The 24485-nt window shown below is 40.0% G+C and overlaps 1 protein-coding gene and 1 long non-coding RNA gene across 15 annotated transcripts in view; one reads left to right on the top strand and one right to left on the bottom strand.

Moving 5' to 3' along the window:
• Window positions 1-24485, bottom strand: part of NPAS3 (neuronal PAS domain protein 3) — an 832714-nt gene that overhangs the window by 54259 nt on the left and 753970 nt on the right. For all 13 annotated transcript variants that reach the window (XM_072761402.1, XM_072761394.1, XM_072761396.1 and 10 more), the window contains one exon: window positions 9706-9824. In XM_072761402.1, the coding sequence (XP_072617503.1) occupies window positions 9706-9824 (119 nt within the window). The remainder of the gene's footprint in view (window positions 1-9705; window positions 9825-24485) is intronic.
• The window catches only part of LOC140599350 (uncharacterized), a 64989-nt gene continuing 59314 nt past the window's right edge, over window positions 18811-24485 (top strand). Inside the window, exons 1-2 of one of the 2 annotated variants that reach the window (XR_012002131.1) lie at window positions 18811-18874; window positions 21218-21440. This is a non-coding gene — a long non-coding RNA (uncharacterized lncRNA). The remainder of the gene's footprint in view (window positions 18875-21217; window positions 21441-24485) is intronic. The other variant, XR_012002130.1, reaches the window with a different exon arrangement.

Raw genomic sequence — 24485 nt, 5'->3', positions numbered from 1 at the left:
AGGTACAAAAGCCCTGGCAAAAGGGAGGTATAAATACTGCTGTCAGTTCAGCAACAACTTATATGGATTGGTTCTGTAAACCATTACCAGCAATGAGCTGAAAGTGACGTTTCCAATCCATTGCCCGCTGGTAGGTCAGAATAAACATACACACCAACACATCCATACCCACAGCAGCAGAGGGTTGAGAAATGATAGTACAGATGATTCTTTTAAGTAAGAGTCTTATAAGTAAGTCTTGTAACTCAAGGCACTTTGCAATGGGCCATTCTTTTGCAATGGGTCATTCTTTTAGTCTGATGGTGGAGGCTATTCATAGAGTGACAGGAGAGATGTGACTAGTTCCTTGTCCCCTAAGAATTTATGACACTAGAAGAAAGAAACTGAATCCAGGCTCTCTTCCCTTATTTGGAATGAGCCAACACAATTTCGTCCAGAATGTGGTACAGTACCTCTTGAGATGCAGGTTGGGTTCAAGCCACAGTGGTGGTTTGCCTTCCCCAAAGGATTTAATTTATGTCTATATAGATACATTAACCAAACCTAGAGCCTCCTGGACTGTGGGAGCCTAGGAGCTCCATTTATCCCAGAGATCAACAACATGAAATTGGCCCTGCCCCTACTTCACTTCTTGCATTCAAGGGCTATGTTAGTCTTGCCATGAGGCTAAATTAATTCACTTCTTGTATTCAAGGGCTATGTTAGTCTTGCCATGAGGCTAAATTAATTCCAAAGAAAACCATGTGTTATGTGCTTCTTTTGTTAAAGGAACAGATGACGTATTTCAGTCATATTTTGTCTCTTAAAATCAAATCAATATTCAGGACACTTAAGCAGGGAGAAATTTCCCAGAAATAAATGCATTTTCTATATTCTGGAGAAATCGTTTATTATTCCTGAGCTCGTATAACTTCCAGGAGATAATCTGAAATATTATTGATGAATTACTATTTTCCATAGTTATAGGTGCACACACAGAGTTGTAGAAGTTATGATTTTGGACTATCTAGATCAACTCACAGTTCAAGTGCCATAAACATTAAACCTCACATATGGACATGTATTGCATTCTTACTCTGGGTCAGGCACTGTAGTGGTACTTTATCTATATCTTCTTTATTTTACAGTACCTCCTGAAGAAGGTTCTACCAGGACTTTGTGAGAAAGGAAACAGATGCTTAAAAGAGTTAAACAATTTACTTAAAAATCAAAGAGTCAGAAATGACAGGACTGAGTCCAAATCCCCGACTGTCTGACATCATAGCCTCTGTGCTTAATCACCATTCAGTAGAGCAGTTTTCAAGTAATGAAGGTCAAACAGAGTAAGGAATCTGGAAGCCCTTGAAATCTGTACAGAGTGAAGCACCTGCTACTTCAGACCACTGGATCAAGAGGTGACTTGGGGGAAACAGCAACGGAGGGCCTTGGCTGCTGCTGTTGAGGCATTTTTCATATCAAGTGCTAGGTCTCAGAAATGATGAACTATGTTTGAGTTGACTTTTTAGTTCTTCAGATTGTATTTTTTTTCCTTTTAAGACTTTTTTTTTTAATTGGGCTAAAGTCTCATATAGTGAGATTACATTTAAGGAAATTATCAGATTGGGAATATATTTATAGGGACATTGATGATAATTCTGAAGGGGATTAGTGCAAGACACTATATACAGAAAGAGTTGTTAATTTTTACATCAAAGATTTCGTTTTGAAAGTGATCATCACTTTCATCATTCTTAGCTACCAAAGGTTCAGACAGCCAACCTGAAAAGATCTAGTGTTAGTTGAAGATGGGATGCTCTAACTTCTCCTGCCTTCTTTCTAAAATCTGTATGATAAAAAATGAAATACCTGTAAGTTAGCAAAATACTTGGGCTGCAGTTACTGACATACTTAGAATTTACAGATGCTTCACAGAATGGCTAGTGATTATGCCTCTAGTTGGTAAAATAGCTAGCTGATTAGTCCCGGCAGAAATGACATATCCCAAGCTAGACCTACTGTCATGCCTTGGTAATGGGAAATAAATTCTTTAAGATCAGAAACAGTGTCAGTTGTATTTAAAATGACACTGGAAACCACATTGTAATGGACAATTGTGCAGAGGTGAGCAGGGAGAAAAAAGAGGTAATAGGATTTTAAAAATTTGATTTTATTGGTTCTCTCCTCTATTTGCATTTTTCATCAGGATAACCTCTGCCTGTAAGTTCTACCCTGGAAATTTTTTCTCCTTCAATTTATTCTGGGTGTCTGGGTTGATTGAAAGGCAATAAATGCGTAGTCTTAGAAAGCCTGAATGGTTGACAGAATTTTTGGTCTTTCTGAAAATTCATCTATTGATTTGACAAGACAGTTACATTTTGTGCAGTTTGGAATACTGTAGTCATCATTTCAAGACAACACAAAGCCGAAGCAAAGGCTTTAGGAGAAGTACTGATATGTCTGGACATCTGGAACATCTCTGAATCTCAGACTGGGGGAAACATCCAGATGGTACCTAGTCTGTCCACAATTGACTAGGAGGAGGAGAGACTCCTAACTGATAAGTTTAGTGTATGCTCTTAGAAATCTCCAGAGAAGGACCACTACCACATTGCCCTTCATATTAGTTCTAGTCATACCTCTAAGCTACACTTCTCCTGGTACAATTAAAATTCACTGCATACAGTTACCCTCTTGGGCAAAGAAAGAACCAACCTCCTTAGAGTAACACTTCATTTATTTTTATCAGTCTTTGAGAAATCATGGCGTTGTATTGGAAGGTATGATATCAGCAATATTGTTCTAATTTTCAGAAAGAGCCTCAAAATATTTATATCTAGAAAAATGTTCTTTAAAGATGACTTAATAGAAAGAAAATGGTAAATCACCAAATGCCAGTACAAAGTCATGATGAATGGGTAATATTAAAATGACTCAATTTTTTTGTTTTCTGAAAGGAATCCTCAGCTGATCCTCAACAATATCCTGGCAGGCAAGATAAAGGAATGTGAGCCATCAAAGTATAGTCACTGGGTTCATAGGCATTCCACTGGTCACACTGATGTTAACTAGCAGGGTGTGTTACAGGGCCCAGTACTATCAACATTTTCATTGCTATCACAGAAAAAAAGAGAACATGCAATTTAAATTAGCTAACATGTATCGAGTGGCAACTACATGCAGTGTACTGTGCTGAGGGAAGGAAGTATAGTGAGAAATCACCCGGTATCCAGTGTAGTATATTGGAAAGAAGAAGGCATTTGAAATCAGGAGATATGGATATTTCTCTGTTTTGTTATTTACCATCTATATGACCTTAGATAAGTCAATTCATATTTCTGTGCCTCTGTTTAACCTAACTTCAAGTTGGGAAAGGTATAATTACTTAAAAGAATTATTGTGAGTTTCACATGAAACTATATGATAGTACTTCATGAAAAGGAGAGAAGATGCTTAGGTGAACATGTGTTATTTATCTTGATCTGTAGGAAACGTCTTCAGGTTATATATTATTATAACTTCATTTTACAGGTGGGAAAACCGAGGCAAGAGAGCTTACATAAGTCTTAATGCTATTCTAGCACAGAGGAGAAGAGAATAGGTGCATCAAGGGAGATGAAAAAAGAAGTGATATGTGAGAAGTGCCATGTTGGTTGTGTAAGAATTTTCTAGGTGCAAGTGTGGTGGAAAGGCATTTTAGAAAAAGAAAATAGCATGGTCAAAAGCATAGCAGTGTGAAATGAAGATATATTTCAGGAAAGCTGATTTGGACAGATTTTGCTAGAGAATCAGTAATAGTAGCTCCAGGGAAAAATGACGGAGATGGTGGTAGAAAAGGTAAGCTAGGACCAGATTCTTGAATATATTGATACTGTGAACCAGTGATGACTTAGAAGCAGATACAAAGTAAAGATCACCGAGGCTTTGGGGAGATATTCCAGGGAGCAGGGTACAGAATGGAATGGAGAAGCAAAATTTTCTGGGAGGTTTCTCACAATAGATCCAGAAAAAGACTGTAAGTTAGAGGACCAGAAATAGAGCTAGGTGGATTCAACCAGTTTGGTGGCACATTGAAGGGGCACATGATCAAGAGCGAGAGGTTATATCTTCGTTATTGTGGACCTCATCAGCACAGCAAACCAAGAACTAAACTTCCATATGACTGAAACTGTAATGATTCCCTCCTAGTTTGCCATCATCTTGAGAGTTGTCAATATACACATTCAATTAAGAATACATTGCATGTGAAAAGCCTTCAACTTTGAAATCTTTTTTTTTTTTCAACTTTGAAATCTACCTAGCTGTGATTTTGACACTGAAATCCTAGTGATGCAACTTGCACAACTAAGTGAACAAGAAGAAAAGAAGGGCCATTTACCACTGAAAATAGCTCTTAACTACAGATGTCATTCTTTAATATTGGGTATAATTTTTATTAAAAAATGTTTTCTGAGAAATACTTTTCCAGAAGAGCATCTGCATAAAGGGGATCAAAATGTAGGTCTTGGTTTTTAACTTTTGCCGCCTAGGAGTTGATGTTTTCTGCAACAGGACTTTAATACGTAGTAACACAAAATGAATAAATGGGAAGGAGAAATGAGGAGGAAGGAAAAAGCTATTGTAAGTTTGGTGAAATACATTCTGGAAGGTGTACTCATTTGGATTTTTAATAAGTATACCAAAGATGTCCTCCTATTAAATACGCGTTTGTAACCTGAGATCACTGGATTTACCTCAGGGATTCAGGAACTTCCTGATGTAAAATAAATTTACCTTGGGAGAGGCTCCACTGATTTAATCAAATCATTAATGGGATTTATGACACCCCAAATAAAACAAATTACTAGTAAAATTAGGGGAGTTCCTTTTCCCACAGAATGGATGCAACCATGAATTTGAAAAAAACAAAAACAAAAACCAACAGGTTCCAATTAAAAAGGCATCTCTGTGCTTAGAGAAAGCAGAGAAGAATTTGTTTTAGCTAATTAGCACCCTCTCATTTTTTTGCCTTTGTTACTTCATGTCTAGATACAGGTATTCTTAGAGCTGAGGTAAATCTGCAGTCCTAATAAGCTAGTGAACCTACAAATTATTTTCTCTATTACTTATGCTTTCTGACTCTTTATCTCTTTATGTCATAAGGAGCCTGAATTGGTTACAGAAATTATTTATTTTTATTTTTTTAAAGATTTTATTTATTTATTTAGGAGAGACAGAGAGAGAGAGAGAGAAGCAGAGACACAGGCAGAGGGAGAAGCAGGCTCCATGCAGGGAGCCCGATGTAGGACTCGATCCCGGGTCTCCAGGATCATACCCCAGGCCGAAGGCGGCGCTAAACCGCTGGGCCACCCGGCTGCCCCAGAAATCATTTAGTAGGACACTTAGCTACAGGCAAATCCATACCCAAATCGTCCCTTTGGGAGTTGGGTTTTTTTTGGGGGGGGCGGGGAGGGAAGAATCTGAAGTGCCCCCTTATTCCCTTAGTAACTTGTTTCTGTATGACCTAGCCGGACCCCTTGGCATGGGAAGGTTTTCACCTCTGCGGTGAGTTGAGAGACATTCTCAGTATCCTATAAGCATAACAGAGAGTTTCTCTCTTTTGTGTCTGTTTCTCAGCCCAGGATGCTCCGCTATGCCATCCCAGTTAGGACATCACAATGTGTGTGGATAGAAACGCCAGAAACGACAGTGGTGCTGGTGGGCATTGAAGAGCAGATTAGAAAACTGACAGTCCCAGGCTAATGGAAACTATCCTCCAAAGACAGGAGCGAAGGAGGCGACCCAATTAGTCTTCACTTCTCTAATTTCCCTGATTACATATCTCCTTTTACCCCCTGTGCTATACCTAGTAAGTTCCCCCAGACATAGACCTAATCAAGGAGGCAGAATATTGATGCAATGCAATTTAAAGGAGAGCTGTGTTAGGCTAAGATATGTGGCCAACAATGGGACCTAAACAACAAGAAGCCCCTGAGGCATAAAAAGTGGCTGGTCCAGATAACGTGCTACCGTGGATTTCAAAGCAAATGAGGACAGAGACAACTGAATGTCAGCTCACGGCTGGGAAACTTCATTGGCAAGAGGGCAACTTTCCCGAGGCCCAGGGCGTGGAGGCAACAGCAACCTATATCACACACCCTCTACTTGAATTTGCAGATTCAGAGTGGCACTTCTTTGGCTAGAATTCTTGGTGGTGGGCACCTGGGCAGGTGTTCAAGTCCCTGGAAAGGAAGGTAAATCTCTGCGGATCTCCGTAAAGGAGTGCTGTTTGATGTGCTGGGCCATAAGAGAAGGTCCTAATCAGGCAGGGGGTCTTTCTTTTAAAAATTGAGAGGAATCTTCCATTTGTTGATGTCAAGCTCCTGCCGAGCTCTTCTTTGGCCTTTATCTGTTAAGTACTGAAGCAGAGGGTAGGAGGGCAGACTCTGGAGCCTAACTGCCTGGTCAATCCTGACTCCTCGGTAGCTGCTTGAGGGCTATGTGAACATGGGCAAAGTACTGAGCCCACTAAAGCTCAGTTTCACCACCTGCAAAATGGGCATAACAATAGTATGTAAAGTTGAAGAAATGCCTGGCACAGAGGAAGTTTTTAAATACTGTACGGTTTAGAGAAGTATGAAGTGTTTGGCAGAGTACCTGTCAGAGAGTCAATGTTCGGCAGGCGTTACTTTTGCAGCCATTATTACTGTCAGCAATAATAACACTCTTCAAGAAAGAGTGGCAGATAAGGTGACAGACAAGTCAGAAAAGCGTATGTGCCCAGGTCACAGAAAAAATGGAGAAGTACAGTGGCCTGCATTGGTCACGGCTTCACATCTTGGAGCTTTACGGGAAAAGAAAGAAGCAAACAATGGTAATAAATTAGGAGGAATATTGGGAGTGTGGTGAAATTACCATTGCTGTTTCTTTTTATTTGTGCTTATTGTGTGGTGGTGGGGTGATTACCAGTTTTATTTGAATGTTTTATAAGCTGTTAGATTTATTTACTGAGAATGAACAGATAAGTAGGGATGTTCTTCAGCTGTGTCATGTCATGGGCTCCCATCAGCTCTTCCCCTAACTTGCAGACAAGGTTAATTAACGAGGCAAGGGCATCGTGGAGGAGGAGGGGTAGAGCTGGAGCTGTTGGATGATTCATCTTATCAGGGAAAGAGTGGAAGAATCATCTCTCATGTTAGCAGTACTGGGGAGAGAGGTAAGGTACTGGATGGCGACCTTCGTGATGTCTTCGGAAGATGTATGGGCAGGGTTGGTCAGAGGAATATGATCACCTTAACATGGCAGAATTTGATGGAAACTAGAATAGCTGCTCTTTTCCAATCCTGGATGTTCATGATTGTACTATTTCATCTTGTTTCTAGAGGATGCTTTCTTGCAGCAAGGTGTCTTCAATCCCAAGCCCAAGGAACTCTGCAAACACTGTTCTGCTGTTTCCGTGGTGGTGTGCTCTCATTCACCCCTCATAGGTGACATGTCACCTTCTCAGGGACACCCTCCGTGACTGCTATCCAAAGTGGCCCCACCAGCCACTCAGCATAACAGTGTAGCCTAGTGGTTCGGTGCCCAGGCTGTGGAGCCAGGCTCCCAGAGTTCAAGCCCAGCTCTGTCCCTTCAAATTGTGAAGCTGGGTATGCTAATTAACCCCTGGCCTTAGGTCCTTCACCTGTAAAGTGGAAACGATGACAATTTTTTTTTTTCTTCTGGGACTGTGGTGAGGGCTGATGCATGCACGGAGCACCATGCCCAGATACTGTAACATGTCTACTACGGTAGCTACGGTTGTTTTGGGCTTCATTGCTGCCCGAAATCACCTTCTTTATTTATTGTTATTGACTGTCTCTCGCTGTTAGAATCTAAGTACCATGAAAGCAGGGACTTTTTATTGTTTAATGCTGGGGTACTGGATCTAGAAGAGGCTCTCGAGTAGGAACTCAAGGAAAATTCATCGAATGAATAATCTATTAATATTTAAGAAATGAGCTTGTCCAATTTCAGGCCATGCAGCAAAAGCAGCTGTACTGAGCTGACCAAATGACAAAAACAGAAAGAATGCAAGCTATGTGGTCTCTTGCCTACGTGGAAACACAAATGATTTCTCCACTTGGACAGTGTACTTTTTTGTAGATTCAAAATTTCACAGGGCTTTATGATCTCTAGTCGGTCAGGGGAAAGCAGTAAATTTTTTATTGTTGTTCAAAAATTAAACTACCCAATGATATTGAAGTATACTAAATGCTGCTTTGTCAAACTATGGTTCACCTCTCCCATCCTTACTCCCTCTTGGGACATGCCCCCTACAAACCAGTAAAAGCCACTAAAAGTGAGGAACAAATGCTGACACAACAGAGGTGAAAAGGAAGGCCTGCAGCTTCTAAAGACTGGAATGCAAACACCGCAGCTTCCTACCATAAAAGTGACACTAACTGCTCTTCCTACAGCTTGCTTAGAGATTCCAAACTTGCTAAAGCTACACACTTCATAATGAATAAATGTCTTGTGTTCAGTAAGGCAGGAAAAAAATCAGCATAGTCCTAAGGATAGAGTTGGGATTTTTTTCCTCCAGGTATCCCTTTGTAACAGGCCTCGCTATGGGGTCATACTCCTGCGGGTGGAGCTGCCTGAAGCGTCTCCTTCTTCGAACCCTGTTAAAGGTTAGGATGTTCCACGTGTACCTTTCAGACAGTAGGACAGCTCAGCTAAAGGTCGTTTGTGGAAGGGCCTGCTTCCCTCTGAAGAATTCATGTCAAACAAAGTACCCGCCTCTGACTTTTATGCGGCCGCTGGTTTCTGATGACTTATATATGGGTTTTAAGCCCAATAATCATGACTATTAAGCATCCCTGGCAATGCTACGGTAACCCTAAAGAATTGAGCTCTTGGAAGCTCTCGACTCTAAAAGTGGTAAAGGTCATGCCAGCCACGTCTCTTGTATATTCGGGTGCTGTTTGTCCTCCTGCATATGGTAAATATTGTGTGAGAGAGTGGTTAGTGTGCTGTAAAATTGATAAGATTTCAGGTTGCCAAAGGCATTTCATAAATTTCATAGGTCTTAATTTATGTTGCTATGGTAACCGAAATGCTGAAATTTCCCGAGATTAGGAGGCTTTTCTATCCTTACTCTTAAAATGATAATAATGTAGATTATGACTCCAGACTTGGTCTTGGCTGTTGTGGGGAACGTGTGCTCTGTATGTTGAGTATTCTATGTATGCTAAGGTATGACTGAATGTGCAATAAGTGCAATTTCAATTAAGATTCCTGACATCCAACCTGATTTTCTTATTTACATATATGAGTCTTGGTGGCCAAGAGGTCAGTAAAATGGACAGTCTTTCTTTAAAGAGAAAGGGGGAATTTGAAGGGAGAAGTGGAATTCTTACAAGTATCCATTCTAGAACACTCATCTTAAGGATTGATATGAATTTGGTTCAGCTTCCCCATCAAAGTGAATTTCTAGCAAGTACTGAAGACCTTGGTGCATTATTAACAAGTGTTTTAAGAAAAGACACTATATTGAGGGATTTAGTGCTTTAGCAATGTCTGAAGTGAGAATGAGAGGTATAATGAAGCCCCTACCTTGAGACAGGAAAATAACTAAGAACCCCGTGGGCTGCTCAAGGTCACAGGCGTTAATTATATGGACCCAAAGCAGCCAGCTGGGAAGCTTGATGCAAATGACCTAGGATTGGCCTGAGACAGAAATATGTCCCTTCCCAGAGCCCAGCTTACCTTATATCCTGATGATTTGATGTGCACGCCGCGTTTGGTCAGAGTAGATTTCATTCGGATGAAAAAGGAACGCTCAAGGGTGTTGTCAGTGGTTAGCAGACTGGGGCTGGTTGACTCCACTGAAGAATACAAAAATATACACACACATGATTTAGATGTCTACACAGCCCCTCACAGCTACTGCTCAGGTGCAATCCTTGAGTTCACTAAAAATAAATGACTGATGGGTGCTAAGAGCGTAGTAATCAATGTACCTCATTTAGAAAATGTTTCCTTTGCAGAAAATAAAAAAGAAAAATTAATGAATCCAAAGTAACTCCATTCCAGTTTCTAGCAGGAGATTTCTAGGCCTTTTAACTTCCAGCAGCTTCCCAAGTAGGATCTACAGTAAGTAAGTAACAATAGCACACCTGGCAGTGTGGCCCGTGCACATGGAGAGCATGAAAAAGGACACCATAGATTTATGGCATCAACCAAGACTGAGGCAGAGAGTCTTCAGATGAAGAGTACAGATAGCTTGCTCTTTGTTTTCCCTGCAAATCACTTCTGGTAACATTTGCCCACTTAGTTGTCTAAGTACCGTGAAACCATATCCTGGCCAGGGGCCTTGCCTTCCTGAGTTGGTCTCCTTTGTTGTGGGGGAATAGGAAAGCATAATGTCTTCTCAACTGACTCCCGATAGAGGGTTTAGAATGGAATGTATAGACGGAAACGAATAAAAACTACTAACAATATCAATTGTCCATTCTTGTCACTAAAGGCAGCTTGTCCTCCCTACTGCCATCTGAACGGGGTATTAACAAATAATAGTCTCCTCTCTTAAGCAAGACAGTTACTCTTTCCCTTTATGCACTTTTAGGTTAAGGGGAACAATTCTTTTCTTCTGAAACTTAAAATGGTAGTTTGCAGTCTTGATCTACAAATACCTTTAGGCAAACAGGCCACAAGGCAACAAAAAAAAATCTATCTTCTAATGGATTTTATAAATATAAGTGTTTTCCTGCAAAGAAATTAATTTTGGCATTTTAGAGCCTAATCAATACTGTCTAATTTTACTTTCCTAAAACAATACTTTAAAGTTTAAAATTTTTTTCTGGGTTTAAAATTAAAAAAAAATGTCCAACAGCAAATAGGATTTTTTTTTTGAGAAGCCTTACCCTGCCACTAATTTCCTCTGGGGTGGGGGGCAAAGAAATATGTGTCACAAAGGGACTTGTAAGAATTAAGAAAATGTGAAAACAGGTATTAAAACAAAGAAAAATAACAAAAACAAGCCTTCCAGCATTAAGAAACATATTTCATATGTTTCTAAGGGAAAGAAATACCTATTTTTTACATGAAACTTGATGCTCAGATGAAGGGCGAATACAAGCTCCTATTATAACAGAAACTTTGCTGTTCGTTGTCTGTGGCTTTTCTTGAATCATTCCTGCCTAAATATGGCTCTATTTTCCTATGTTTGTGGCACTTTTCTTCTGGGGTGAGGGAACCATTGACAAGTGTCCCTTTCTTATGTGTCTCTCTTAAGATTTTCTTTCTTTTCTTTTCTTTTTTTTTGTTTTAGAGAGCATGGATCTGATGTCATTTTAAATGTACAGCTTTTTATCACTCGAGGGAAAAGCAGAGCCATGTTATATTTAGTACTTTCATTTCTTCTGATTAAATATGAATTACTATGAAATTTTTCTCATCATCTAACACGCCATAATACGCCAACAGCTTTTTAATACACTATATAAGCACAAACTTCTGCTCTAAGAGTTTAATTTGCCCCTCTAATCCAATCACATCAACCTTATTTCTCTTATCAGAGATTCCCATTTTGAATTAAATGAGCTCATTAGTTTTAATCAAAAGCAGAGAGATCAAAACTTAAACGTAAATGCTTTAGATCAGAACTGTCAGTCAGCCGTGCAGTTCTATTTTACTAAAACACAAGATCAGAGACCCTTAGAACCAATTTTTTCTCGTAAGGGATGCCGAGAGCTTGAAGATGCTATATCCTTTTTTTTTTTTTTTTTTCTCCCCTTCCCAAGGACAGATTATACATTTAAGGTTAGACTTAATTTATAGCAGTTTTTCATCCTGGTGGAAATGGAAAAGTATGCCAATCTACTGTTGTCCCTTTCACATTTATTGGCACAGGTCCTCAGAGACTTGAACTAACGTGAAGCCATCAGAATCCACACCGCAAACTCAGCCTTCAAAATTCAGCTCCGTTCAGCAAGATCATGTTTGCAATTGCTGAGGGAAAAATGCAACTTCCCGCAGAAGTGAGGGAGATTTTAGGGCTAGGGTGCTGGGTACCCTGACCCCACGAGGAGGGAACCACCTCGCTATGGAAGGGTGAATAATTCAGGCATCATTAGGAATCACTGTTTTCAGTATGTAGAATTGCACAGGAAAACACTTAGCATGCACGTTAGAGATGGCAGCGTGGGTGCTTCCCGCTGGGCGACAAGCCTTGTATGAGCCGTGGGGGCGAACACTGCGTCCTGCCCTGGCTGAGGCCCCCCCCTGCAGCACCCCCGTGTCTTACAACAGTAATTGCCTAAACATACAGGGGCAGCGTTAATTAAACCCAGGACAACTGGTGTGAGAGGAACGCTAAGGTCAGGTTTTGCTCCATTGGAGCTGAGATTTAAGATCTAAACTGGTCTTCAAGCTTTATTTCAGACCATGGGGGAATGGGGAGTTGAGGAGAAAGAGAGGGGGCAACTGAGAAAAGAGTTTCACTTCTGATAAAGATTTCTCTTTTAATTCCATATGACTTTCTAGTTCTGAGGACAGGGCAGGAGTAACGGGCCACGCTGGCCCTTTCAAAGGGACACGTAACGAGCTCATTCATGGCGTGCATGCACACACACGTGCCATGGCCCTGCTTGCTTCAAGGCTAGCAGATACACCCCAGGTCTCCCCGCTCTGACAATGGCGTCTCTCATGTAAAAGATGTATTATCTGCAGGTGACAGGCAAGAGTGGCAGCTTTAGAAGAGAAGGCTTCTATGTGTCTCAGGTGAGAAGCACGATTTTGATGAAGGTTCTACTGGGAGAGAATGTGGCCTTGGTGATGTGCAACATGACTGTGGCATTGAAGAGAGAGTGTGTGTGCGTACCCAAGCATGCAGATATGCGTGTGTGTATTGGGGGTGTGTGTGAACAGGACAGAGTGGTGAGAGGACTGTCTTTAAGACTGGTGCTCTCTAAAGACAGGGGGACCAGTCTATGGCAAAGAAGCACTGTGGAGTGCTTTCTAGATGTCAGATGTTTTCCTGTCAGCTTTTTGAGGCAGGCTATGATTGCTGCATGCGCTGATAAGAAATTTGGGATTCAGAGAAGCTATCTCTGCTGCCTGAGACACAGGAGAAATTTATGGGTAAAACTGGATTAAGTGGTCAAAGCCCAGATATGGCCAGTTTTGACTCATGAGTTATAAACAAGGAGCTGAAAAACAAAACACAGACAAGAGCCATACCACTAAAATCTAGATAAAGAAATATACTCTCTTTGGCTGAATCTCAAGGGCTTCAACTTTTTAATAAATCTAAATTATCTCAGCTCTTGAAATGTCAGTTTTTGCATATTTTGTAAAATTTACAGAACAATTTATAGCAAAGTTGTAATAATTTTTATGTTGGCAAATGCCACCATAATGTGAAATCGTATCTGCGTTATTTCACATTTGTTTATGAATCCCTAACTAGCATTGTAGTTGCTGCTTCCTTATTACTATGTAGGAGCAGGGGTGATGTGAAAGCTGGAGTGGGAGGAGGTAGCTGAGAACCATCTAGTTCTACTGGCTAATCCTAGGGCCAGGTCCACCTGAACACCCTCAGGATTCTCTCCAGGGTCCCTGTAAGTAGATGAGGGCCCAGAATAAAGAGGGTCTTTCTTTTTCATATACTACGAATGTTTTCAGTGCAACCTGGTGTCAGAACCCTGCAACTGCCACCAAATCCTGAGGTATGAGAGAAGGAAAAGAAAAATTAAATTTTGAGAAAACTCTGTTGCAATTGTGAACGAAGTATTTTTCCTTTTGAAGGAGAAGTGGATTGGGGTATGTTGCTAACATATGAAGTTAAATGTACTCTTTTCCTATTTCATTGCCTAAATGAATCTTTCCTTTTTTCAGAGGTTCTGTGCACACAGGACAAACCAAAGTGCAAATAACCAAAATGACTTTCAGAAGACAAGGGAAGAGATGTTTGTTCATTTTGCAATTACCTTGATAAAGCCAAATTGTTTCATTGTTCTATTCTGTTAGCTTTGTTAGATACTGATGTATTTTAGGACTTTAGAATGAGTATGTGTCAAGTATGTGACAAGTTGTTTCTTATAAAAGTTTTCCTGCTCTTCCTCAGCCACTTGGAAGTTATCTTGAGTTGTATGGCTTTCCCTGGTCAAGGAAATGTGAGCCAAAGTCATGTGTTGCTTCCAGGTAGAATTTTTTTAAAAAAGATTTTATTTATTTATTCATGAGAGACACAGAGAGAGAGGCAGAGACAGAGGCAGAGACATAGGCAGAGGGAGGAGCAAGCTCCATACAGAGAGCCCGATGTGGGACTCGATCCCAGGACTCTAGGATCATGCCCCGGGGCCAAAGGCAGGTGCTAAGCCTCTGAGGCACCCAGGGATCCCCTCCAGGTAGAATTTTAAGAAAGAGTTAGTCTCTTAGTAGAGAGAGGTACTCTCTCTTTCCTTCGGCCATGGTGACTATCAACATTTCAGATGGTTCCTGCTCCATCAGCCTGGGTCTTGGAATGAAGATAGTGTGGGACAGGCCCCACAACTGACCCTCACAGAAATAAAATTTTCTTATAATTTCAGAATTTTTTTTTTACTGCAGCATAACTTAGTCCATACTGATACAAATACTAGGTCTTTATTATATAAAAAGAGTCCGTATTGCCAAGTCTTCCAGTCAGTGGCATGGCACCAGACATCACATCTGTGTCTGACTCCAAAGGTCACGATGTAGCCAAATACTGTTCTTATAGTTATTTATCTATATTCTCATTTTATCTCTTATACTTGGTATTTGGGGGCAACAAGGCTGATAGGTCTAATTTGCATCTTCTTCAGCACCTACCATGGTTCCTTGTTCCCAGAGCAAAAATTATACATATATGCATGTAAATACATATATGTCTTTACATCATACATCTCATATATTCGAGAACTAATATTCATTAACTGTTGCCTTTAATGTAAGAAAATATTCCCAACCTAGTTTCCCAATAGTAGGACAAACATGGTAAATAAATCTTTTCTCACAGACATTATCCCAGCAGGTTTTATGTTTACCCAGGATGATAAGTGTGGTCATTTTAAAATGCCACACATCACTCAATACTCCTCTTTCCAAAAGGCAGAGTCTGCTTTATCTCCCCTTGAGTGTGGGCCAGACTTGGTGACTTACTTCTAATAAACAGCACATGGTGGGATTGGCGGTGTATAACTCAGTCATGACAGACACAATGGCTTCTGTTTGGCTCTTTCCTGGATCATTCATTCACCCTGATGGGAGCTGTCTGCCACATTTCGAGGACACCTAAGCAACCTGGTGGACAGGCCAACGTTGCAAGGCCTCCTAGTGAGGCTTCCTAGTGAGTTGCGGTCACATGAGCAAGCTTAGAAGTGGACCCTCCTGCCCCAGTCGAGGCTTCAGATGACTGCTCTGACTGATATTTTCATCACCACCTCAGGAAAGATCCTGAGCTAGAACTGCTCAGATTTACTGCTACTGGATTCCTGACTTGTAGAAAATATGTGAGATAGTTTTAAGCAAAACATTTGGGGTGATTTGTCATGCATTGATAGATAACTAATATCCACATAGATGTTCTCTTCGGAAAAAATCATAGCCTTGTTTCTTATGTGACAACAACATGGGTAAAACTCCTGTGATAGTGAGAAGGAAAGCATAGCCCACAGTGCCAGTACCTGGCGAATTCACGTATGCAAGCAACACTGCTTGCAATGCTGATTTTTGTAAGCAGGGTTTGTGTTTTCTTTCTTTTAAAATTTTTTTAAAGATTTTTATTTATTTATTCATGAGAGAGAGAGAGAGAGAGAGAGAGAGAGAGAGAGGCAGAGACACAGGCAGAGGGAGAAGCAGGCTGCATGCCGGGACCCCAATGCAGTACTTGATCCCAGGACCCCAGGATCGTGCCCTGGGCCAAAGGCAGGTGCTAAACTGCTGAGCCACCCAGGGATCCCCCAGGGTTTGTGTTTTCAAAGGTAAATGCTCAAATGATTTTTATTTTTTTATTTTTTATTTTTTTAAATTTTTATTTATTTATGATAGTCACACACACAGAGAGAAGGAGAGAGAGAGGCAGAGACACAGGCAGAGGGAGAAGCAGGCTCCATGCACCGGGAGCCTGACGTGGGATTCGATCCCGGGTCTCCAGGATCGCGCCCTGGGCCAAAGGCAGGCGCCAAACCGCTGCGCCACTCAGGGATCCCTCAAATGATTTTTAAAAAAGTACAATTTGCAAAAGGTGCTATCAACAGTGGCATCTACAAGACTGGGAGATCTTGAAAGGCCAGCCTGATGTCTTACTTGTCTATTGTATCTATTCCTGTTCTTCTCCAGCTTCTCTTACCTCCTCTACCCCCCTCCGCTCCCCTCTGCCCTGCCTCTGCCCCACCCCCTGTCCCCCCATGACCAGCAAGTGCTCAGGATTGTGTTTCATATAAGTAGTCACTCACTTTGCCTGTGGAATAAAATAATAGTCAGGTGCTTTCTTTTAAGAATAATTATTCCCTTTACGCTTGCCATGCCATTCTGTTAGAACATCTTGTCCCAAGATATGGTGTGTTGTAGTTGGTGGTTCGTTTTTGAGGAGAGGGAATCATATGCTTTGTCCTTGATTTCATCTCTAAGGAAGCATGTTCTGCAAAGCGTTATTTTGAACCATGGACCGGTGGTTTGGTAGTTAAAAAAGGATTGGCCTGATATTCCTCAGAATTAGAATACTTTGTTCTCTTTTTGAGAGTTGGTCTTCACCTCACTGGCCTGTCCTCTACCATGTGCCAGGCAACGTTGAAGGAGATAACAGTCTTTAGTGGACTAGACTGAGATCCTTGCCCACTGCCGCAAGGCAGTACCCAACATTTTCTGTGAACACGAGTTCACAGAACCACCCTTTGGATATCGTGCAAAGGCAGTTCCAGCCAGTATGCTCTGGCTCAGCAATCAGCCTCTATCAACTTCACTGCTTGCTCTGGAATACGACAAAAAAAAAAAAAAAAAAAAAAAAAAAAAAAAAAAACCCTGAATTTATTTAAGTCTCATTAGGGCTGATTCCTGCTCCCACTCGGTTGTGAGTCTTCAGCTTTGTTTAGAAACTTGCGAATCATTAACTGAAACTCTAGAGCATAGCTGTGAAAATAATTGTGGTTCAATAATGATGTAATAAACTTTTTTCAAAGTCACATTAAGAATAATCCGCCAAAAAAAGGGAGAAAAATAATACTCTGCCAAACCATGCCACCTGTCAGCACACACTCCCTGGCAATATCTGCCTGCCTGGGATGAGAATCCTAACGCATAAGGTTGCCTTTCAGGTTTCCTGCGCCTGGCAGGGGTTGCTACTCGGTGAGGCTGTCCCCTGAGGGAGAAGGGAATGTTCAGCTGCTGCCTGCTGCTCCCCAGTCGGTGTGTGGATGACACCACTCTGGGGAAACAGACACGGTGTCCGAGTCAAGCTGCTACTGGTGGGTGTTTCTATATGCAACTCCTAAACAACAGGAAAGTTCAAAGGGAAAACCAGGTAGCCTTTGAGAGTCCATGACATCCAACGTGCCCATTCTGCAGCAGGCTGTGTGCTCCAAAGAACATGCCATATGAATACTGCAAGCAAGTGTTTTAAATCTTACTGGAGACACCCTATAAATGTTGCCACTTGAGGGATCTATTCTGGGAGAGAAATATAGCATGTCCTCCTGGGATGCCGTTGGATTCCATTACCAATATTGCGTATGGGATCGAGTGTGGCAATGCTTTTATCACGACTATAAAGTGGTTATGAGCCAATTCCTCATATAAAACATACTCAATAACATTGAGGCTTCCCCCCCTTTTTTGTTTCCTCCTTTTATTTCCTTCCTTTCTTTTCTCTCTTTTCCTTTCCTTCCTTTCTTTCTTTCTTTCTTTCTTTCTTTCTTTCTTTTCTTCTTTTTCTTTCTTCTTTCTTTCTTTCTTTTTTTTTTTAACAACAAACATGATGTCAGACAAAGGGCATCAGAACTTGGTCTTTGTAGTACAAAACAAAATAACAATACATAAACACCTTTGTGGAGGCAGCTCAAAACCCCATGTTTTCTATTAAAAAGTCATGTTCAATCTTCACTGTTGATAGAACTGAATAGCTAACACAGAGAACATTGTATATCAGAAAGGTCAATAGTTATTATGAGCTACAAATATATTTTTTTTCCATCCTTCAGGCTGTTTAGCACATATCACAGCATGAGCAGCTGTCTTCTTTAATGCTTTTAAAATTAGAATCCCAAAGAGGAAGAAAAAATTATGGTTGAAATGATTGCTCTTTGCTTTTGTAAGTTTACTTTAATATACTATTTTATATACAGGAGTCTTCCATGCAGCCTGTCCATGGGGCGGGAACCGGTTGCCAGTATCAAGCTGAACTGCCATGTTTATTTTCTTAGCATTCTGGCCAAATCTCCATTTTAGGAGCAGATGTCATCGACATACTATATTTTTAAAAGGAGTTGTATAGAGGAGTCTGGTTACAGAGGCACTTGCAAATACACACATATGCATTCTTCCTTTTCACTGCTGTAAGGCTCTGTGACCAACTCCAACAATACCATGTGATGAGAAACAGTTACACAGCACCGGCTGAAAAATCAGGCCCTGATTCAAACCACTGATACACAAACTCTCTCTCTCTCCAAGTGCAGGCCTATGGACCAGGAGCATGCCTTTTACGTCTTTAAAAGACGATCTTTTAAAGGTGGATCATCTGTCTGCCCATCCCTAGAACTTTTTGCCCTCACTCAGCACATGATCCTGAAAGATAATATGAGGTTCTAAAATAGCCCATGGAAGCACATGTCAGATGTTTTATTATAGCTCACTCAGTCTTTGTTCAGTGTTTTAAATACTGAGTAGCTACAATGAGCTGGAACCATTTATAAATGTAAGTGCTTACATTTTGGAGAAGGGAAAATAGATGGTAACTTCTGGCAGTGACGAATGCTATAAAGAAGAGCATTGAGGAAGAAGGGGCTGGAAGCAAGCTGGACCATGTGGTTGGTTGGGTGGTCACAGGGGCCACACTGATGGGGGGGCTTCGGACATGACATGAAGTCATGTGGATAGCTGGGCAAAGGTGCCACACATACCTCACAGTGTAACTTTAGGACTTTGGATTGGTAAAAGGCTTATGGAAAACGATGATTTGGATAGATACATACTAGTGACAAATTCTAGACATGTTACCTTTTGCCCTCTTTTCTGTTCAAGATTAAAATAAATTCTATCCTAAAGATAAATAATTTAACATGTAGGAAACTAAGGGAGGAGTTAATTGACAGAATTGTCCAGAGCATTCAATGGCTCCCAGATATGCCCACTGGTAATGTCGATTCTTTGGGCCACTCCAGAGGGAGCAGCTTCCAGACAGAAGGGGGAGAAAGACTGAGTATATAAATGACCTTCTTTTCTGTGGTGGATTTTGGTAATGAAAATAAAGAGACCTGGACATGTTTACTGATCAAGAAGACTGACCTTAAAGTTGTATACATTGGAAATGCTAATGGAAGAGTTTAAGTTCTAAGGAATATTTAATCAGTGATTGAGAAAGATAAGTGAACCTCTGAAATAGGGGCGGGGGGGAGAAAAAAAAGGCAGATATAAGACAAAAAGGAGAGTCAGAGAGAGAGAGAGAGAGAGAGAGAAAGTGTTATGGGAATGGCCTTGAACAACTTAATTTCAACAGAGGAAGTGAGAGGAGGAGAGGATTTTGAAAGTGAAAGAAGGTACCTAGCAGCCCATGTGGGCAAAGCAACTAGGACTAGTAGAAAATAAGTAATATAACTACACAGTGGCTGGAAGTTGCTTAATTTTAGGAGTGCTAATTTTCTAGGGTACCCTAATAACAATGGCTTTGTAGTCTTTCCAGGCAATGCTCAGGATTCTGAACTTCTCCCAGGGACGGGAGTTGGTACCCTGGGAATGAAATGAAGTCCAAAAGGTGAGGGATTACCAAGGGTTAAAAACAAGAATATGCCAGTGACAGAGTGAGGGGCTGAGGAAAAGAAAAGGTTGATGGGGCAGCGGGGTGGTGACCTGGGGGAGGTAGTCAGGAAGGAGTCTTTTTTCAGAAAGGATTTGTCAAAATGTTGTTTATGGCTTTTAAATAAGTGTATGTTATCTCTTTCTACTCTGTGTTCATAGGAAATTTGGAAAATGTGAAAGCGTAAACCAGAAAAAAAATCTATAACCTTATCACTCAGTTATAGTCACTATGAAAACTGATGTTTTGTTACAGCCTTATTTACTATATATTTATATATTTATTTCAAAATTGGGACCATATCTGTGTCACTAGCATTTTTGAAAGTCAGTCATAGCTCCCTATGTGATAATAACATTACAAACATACTAATTTTACTGGCTATATAATGTTCCATTGCTTGGTGATGAATTTCTTTGAAATTACTCTTCCTCCAACCTTTTTATTATTTCTTAGGGTGGATTTCTAGAAGCACTTTTACTAGGTCAAAGGACATGAGCTTTCTTTTATTTTTTTAAAGCTAATCTGTACAAATTGATTTTCAGAGAAGTACGCTGTATCAGTTTACATATTATAAACAGTGTTTGATGGTGTTCATTTGATTACCATCTTAAAATATTTGTTCTCACTTGATAAAAAATATTAAATTAGCAGAAGATTCAGAGAAGATACTTTACTGGGGTTTCCCTGGAAAGCAATATGTAAAAACATCTCACGTGTTTAATTTGCATTTCTATTTCTAACGAAGTTGAATAATGCTTTAATCCATATTTATTGGCTGTGTGAATCTTTTTCAGTGAATTCTACATTTATGTCCTATTTCACTTGAGTTTTTAGTATTTTTTGTACCAATTTGAATGAAATATTTACATTTATTAAGGATATTATTTTTTTAAAGATTTATTTATTTATTTTAGAGGGGAGGGAGAGCCAGAGAGGGAAAGAGTCTTAAGCAGGCTCCATGCTGAACACAGAGCCTGACATGGGGCTCAATCTCCTGGCCCTGAGATCACAACCTGAGCTGAACCCAAGAGTTGGATACTTAACCAACTCTTGCCCCAGTTGCCCCAAGAATATTATTTTTGACATAATTCTTATAAATATTTTCCCATTTGTTTGCTTTTCCTATTTGTACTGTTTACTGATACATCTTTAAATTTTATATTGAGAAGTCTCTGTTTTACCCTTTGTGACTTCTTTTATTGCATCTATATCCTAGAAAGTTTTTCTCCTTTTTTTACACAGATGTTTGGCATGTTAAAAAGGAAGTGTAGTTAAAAGTCAGGAGATGATTATGCCAATGGTTGGCTAAAGGCAAGTCAAAGAATGAGCTTTTCGAGCTCGAGGAGTCAAGGAAGTATGTGTAGTTACTCATCCTGGAAACTATCATTCGGGCCTCTGTGCCTCCTTGAGAAGACTGTTGCACAGAAGACTCCAGAGCACAAGCTGACGCCACTGAAGACAGAAAGTGAGTGATGTGGATATTGATAGATGATGGCACTGAAACAGATAAAGAGTGCCCTTTTCTCTTCAGGTGGAAATTTTGAAGTGATGATATTGGGGGAAATGGTGCAGAAGAAGCAGTGGAAATGAAATATAATGGCCACTCCTCTTTGGCATTAGAGAGTTGAAGCACAGGAATCAAGGCATCTATTAAGGGAGAGTTTCAAGAGTGGTGGCCTCCAAGAGAGAAAGGTTTTCATAAGGGTGAAGAGACCAAAGTGGGGCTTCTGGAAAAGGTGGTGGCTATAGCACAGTTTCCTCCTAATTAGGGCTCCCAAATAAAATACAGGAAATCTTATTAAATTTGAATTTCAAATAAATAATCCCTGTTGTTTTTAGTAGGACCCAGATATTGTATACAAATTTCAAATTTAACTGAGAATCCTATATTTTTATTAGCGAAATCTGGCCACTCTGTCCCTAGAAGAATGAGGAAGGGTTTTGCATGAGAGCCGTCATATGATTAACAGGAATAAAGGTGGGAGGAGTTCAGAAGATTGAGCTGAGATATATTTGTCTGACAAAGAAAAAGTTCTGAATGATTGAAAGTTTCCCCTGGAGAATGTCAGAGAACCAGCAATAGTTGAAAATTCATGTGAGTATTGGTATAAATATGTGGCTTTTTCAAATTTGCCTTCTCAGAGATGGGGTCTAGCACAATGGCCATTTTTAAAGATTGAAGTATAACTGACATACAATATCTCATTAGTTTCAAGTGTACATCATAGTGATTCAGCGTTTTTATACATTATGCAATGATCCCCAATGTAAGTCTAGTTATCATCTGTCACCATACAAAGTTATTCCAATATTATTGACTATATTCCCTGTGCTGTACTTTTCATCCTCGTGACTTATTTTATACCTGGAAGACTGTACCTATTAACCCCTTCACCTGTTGTGCCTTCCTGCCAATCCTCTCTGCTCTGATAACCAACAGTTTGTTTCCTGCACCTATGAGTCTGTTTTGGTTTTGTTTTGATTTTTTGTTTTTGTTTTTTTAGATTTTATATGTAAGCCAAATTATATGGTAGTTGTCTTTCTCTGAGTTATTTCATTTAGTAACACACCTCTAGGTCTATGCTGTTGCATACTGTTGCAAATGGTGAGATTCTATTCTTTTATATGGCTGAATAATATTCCTGTGTGTGTGTGTGTGTGTGTGTGTGTGTGTGTGTGTGTGTGAGGGAGACACCTTCTTTATCCGTTCATGTATCGGTGGATAGTTAGATTGCTTCCATACCTTGGCTATCATAAATAATGCTTTGTGAACATAGGGGTGCACATATCTCTTCAAATTGGTATTTTCATTTTCTTTAGATAAATATCCAGTGTAGAATTGCTGGATCATATGGTATTTCTAATTTTAATTTTTTGAGGAATTTTCACACTGTTTTCCATAATGGCTGCACCAATTTATATTGCCACCAACAGTTCCAAGGGTTCCCTTTCTTCCACATTTTCACCAACAGTTGTTATTTTTTGACTTTTTGATTTTACTCAATCTGACAGGTGTAGGGTGATCTCTCATTGTGGTTTTGATTTGCATTTCCCTCATGATGATGTTGAACATCTTCTCATGTGCCCGCTGGCCATCTGTATGTCTTCTCTGGAAAAATGTCTATTCAAGAGCCCCGCCTATTTTTTAATTGAGTTGTTTGTTTTTATAATAAGTTGTGTGAATTCTTTATATATTTTGGATATTAACCCCTTATTGGAAATAGCCAGTTTTTATTTTCGTGTATAGTGTGTGTGTGTGTGTGTGTGTGTGTGTGTTCTGGGGATAGAGGAGAGCCTGGGTTGGCAGGTCTCCACAAATGTCTCCTGAGTCAGTATCTTCTTCTCATTTATTATTTTCTATCATACAGGAGAAATTTGAGCAGCTAGAATTTGTTGGTTTCATTATGGCTTCAGTCCAGCATGTCTTGAAGTGGTTATTTTTCAAAATGTTTTCAGTTAGAAGCACTGTATTAAACCCATCATCAATAAAGGATTGAGGCTTATTTATACTTGTAGTAATTTAGGGGAGCCAGAAAGGGAGATAGCCCAATAATTATCTATAGCTTTCTCTGCTAATGAGTATATATTTTGACACCTTAGAATTAATACATTTTCCTTTTGCTTATGATCCCAAAATGTTTCAATGACCACTGCTCCATCTTAGTACCTAAACAAAGTTTTCTAATCCTTTGGTAGAAGTAACCCTGCTTTTACTGTAAGGAAGACCTGGCTTCATCATAATAGTTTTGGTCAGCTAATAGATGTGTAGGCATCATAATATATGTGCCAGCATCATTTCCATATCTGAACTCAACATTAGGTCATTTGTATATTTTCTTCAAGGCTATGCATATTCTTTCCAAGTGGTGGGGCTAAAAAAAGCAGACATTTTTTAATGACTCCATTTACATAGTATGCAATTAGCCTTGCTGTAGAATTACCCTCTCTTCTTCAATTTAAGAAGATAAAGGCTATTGCTAATGGTGATGGTGAAAATGGGGTAGATGCATCCTTTTCTCAAACAAAGCAAATTTGTATTAATTGCTGTCCCTTTCCCTGCTTCACACGTAAATGTCTAATGATGTACTTGATATTTTTAACATCAACACTTCAGCGTTATATCAGATAGCTTCTGGGTCTAAATTGTATATTCTATAATGCCAAATAATTATTTTAAAAATTGGCACCACATATTCCTTGTTGCCTGGTAGCTGAATGCTCCCACTGCATTTGTCATAATTGTTCTGTGGTTAATCCTCTCAACTGCAGGGACTCCAGGTATTTATGGTTGCCCTTGATCTGGGTCTTCAATTATTTGACCCTCTGTGAGAATGAATCCATCTATAACAGTAGACTGTCCTTTGCCCATTGCCCCATTTTATTATTGCATTTGTTCCCAACAAACTCTATTTGTATGTCATTAGTAAAGTTCTTTAGGATTTTCCAAGAGCTTGAGCAAACTGCATTTTAGAAGTGACTTACAGGTTCAGGTCCTATACAAGGAGAAAAT

This window comes from Vulpes vulpes, chromosome 6 (assembly GCF_048418805.1).
Source record: "Vulpes vulpes isolate BD-2025 chromosome 6, VulVul3, whole genome shotgun sequence".
Taxonomy (NCBI): Eukaryota; Metazoa; Chordata; class Mammalia; order Carnivora; family Canidae; genus Vulpes; species Vulpes vulpes.
The sequence above is the reverse complement of the archived record's forward strand: the minus strand, read 5'-3'. Positions and strand labels throughout refer to the sequence as shown.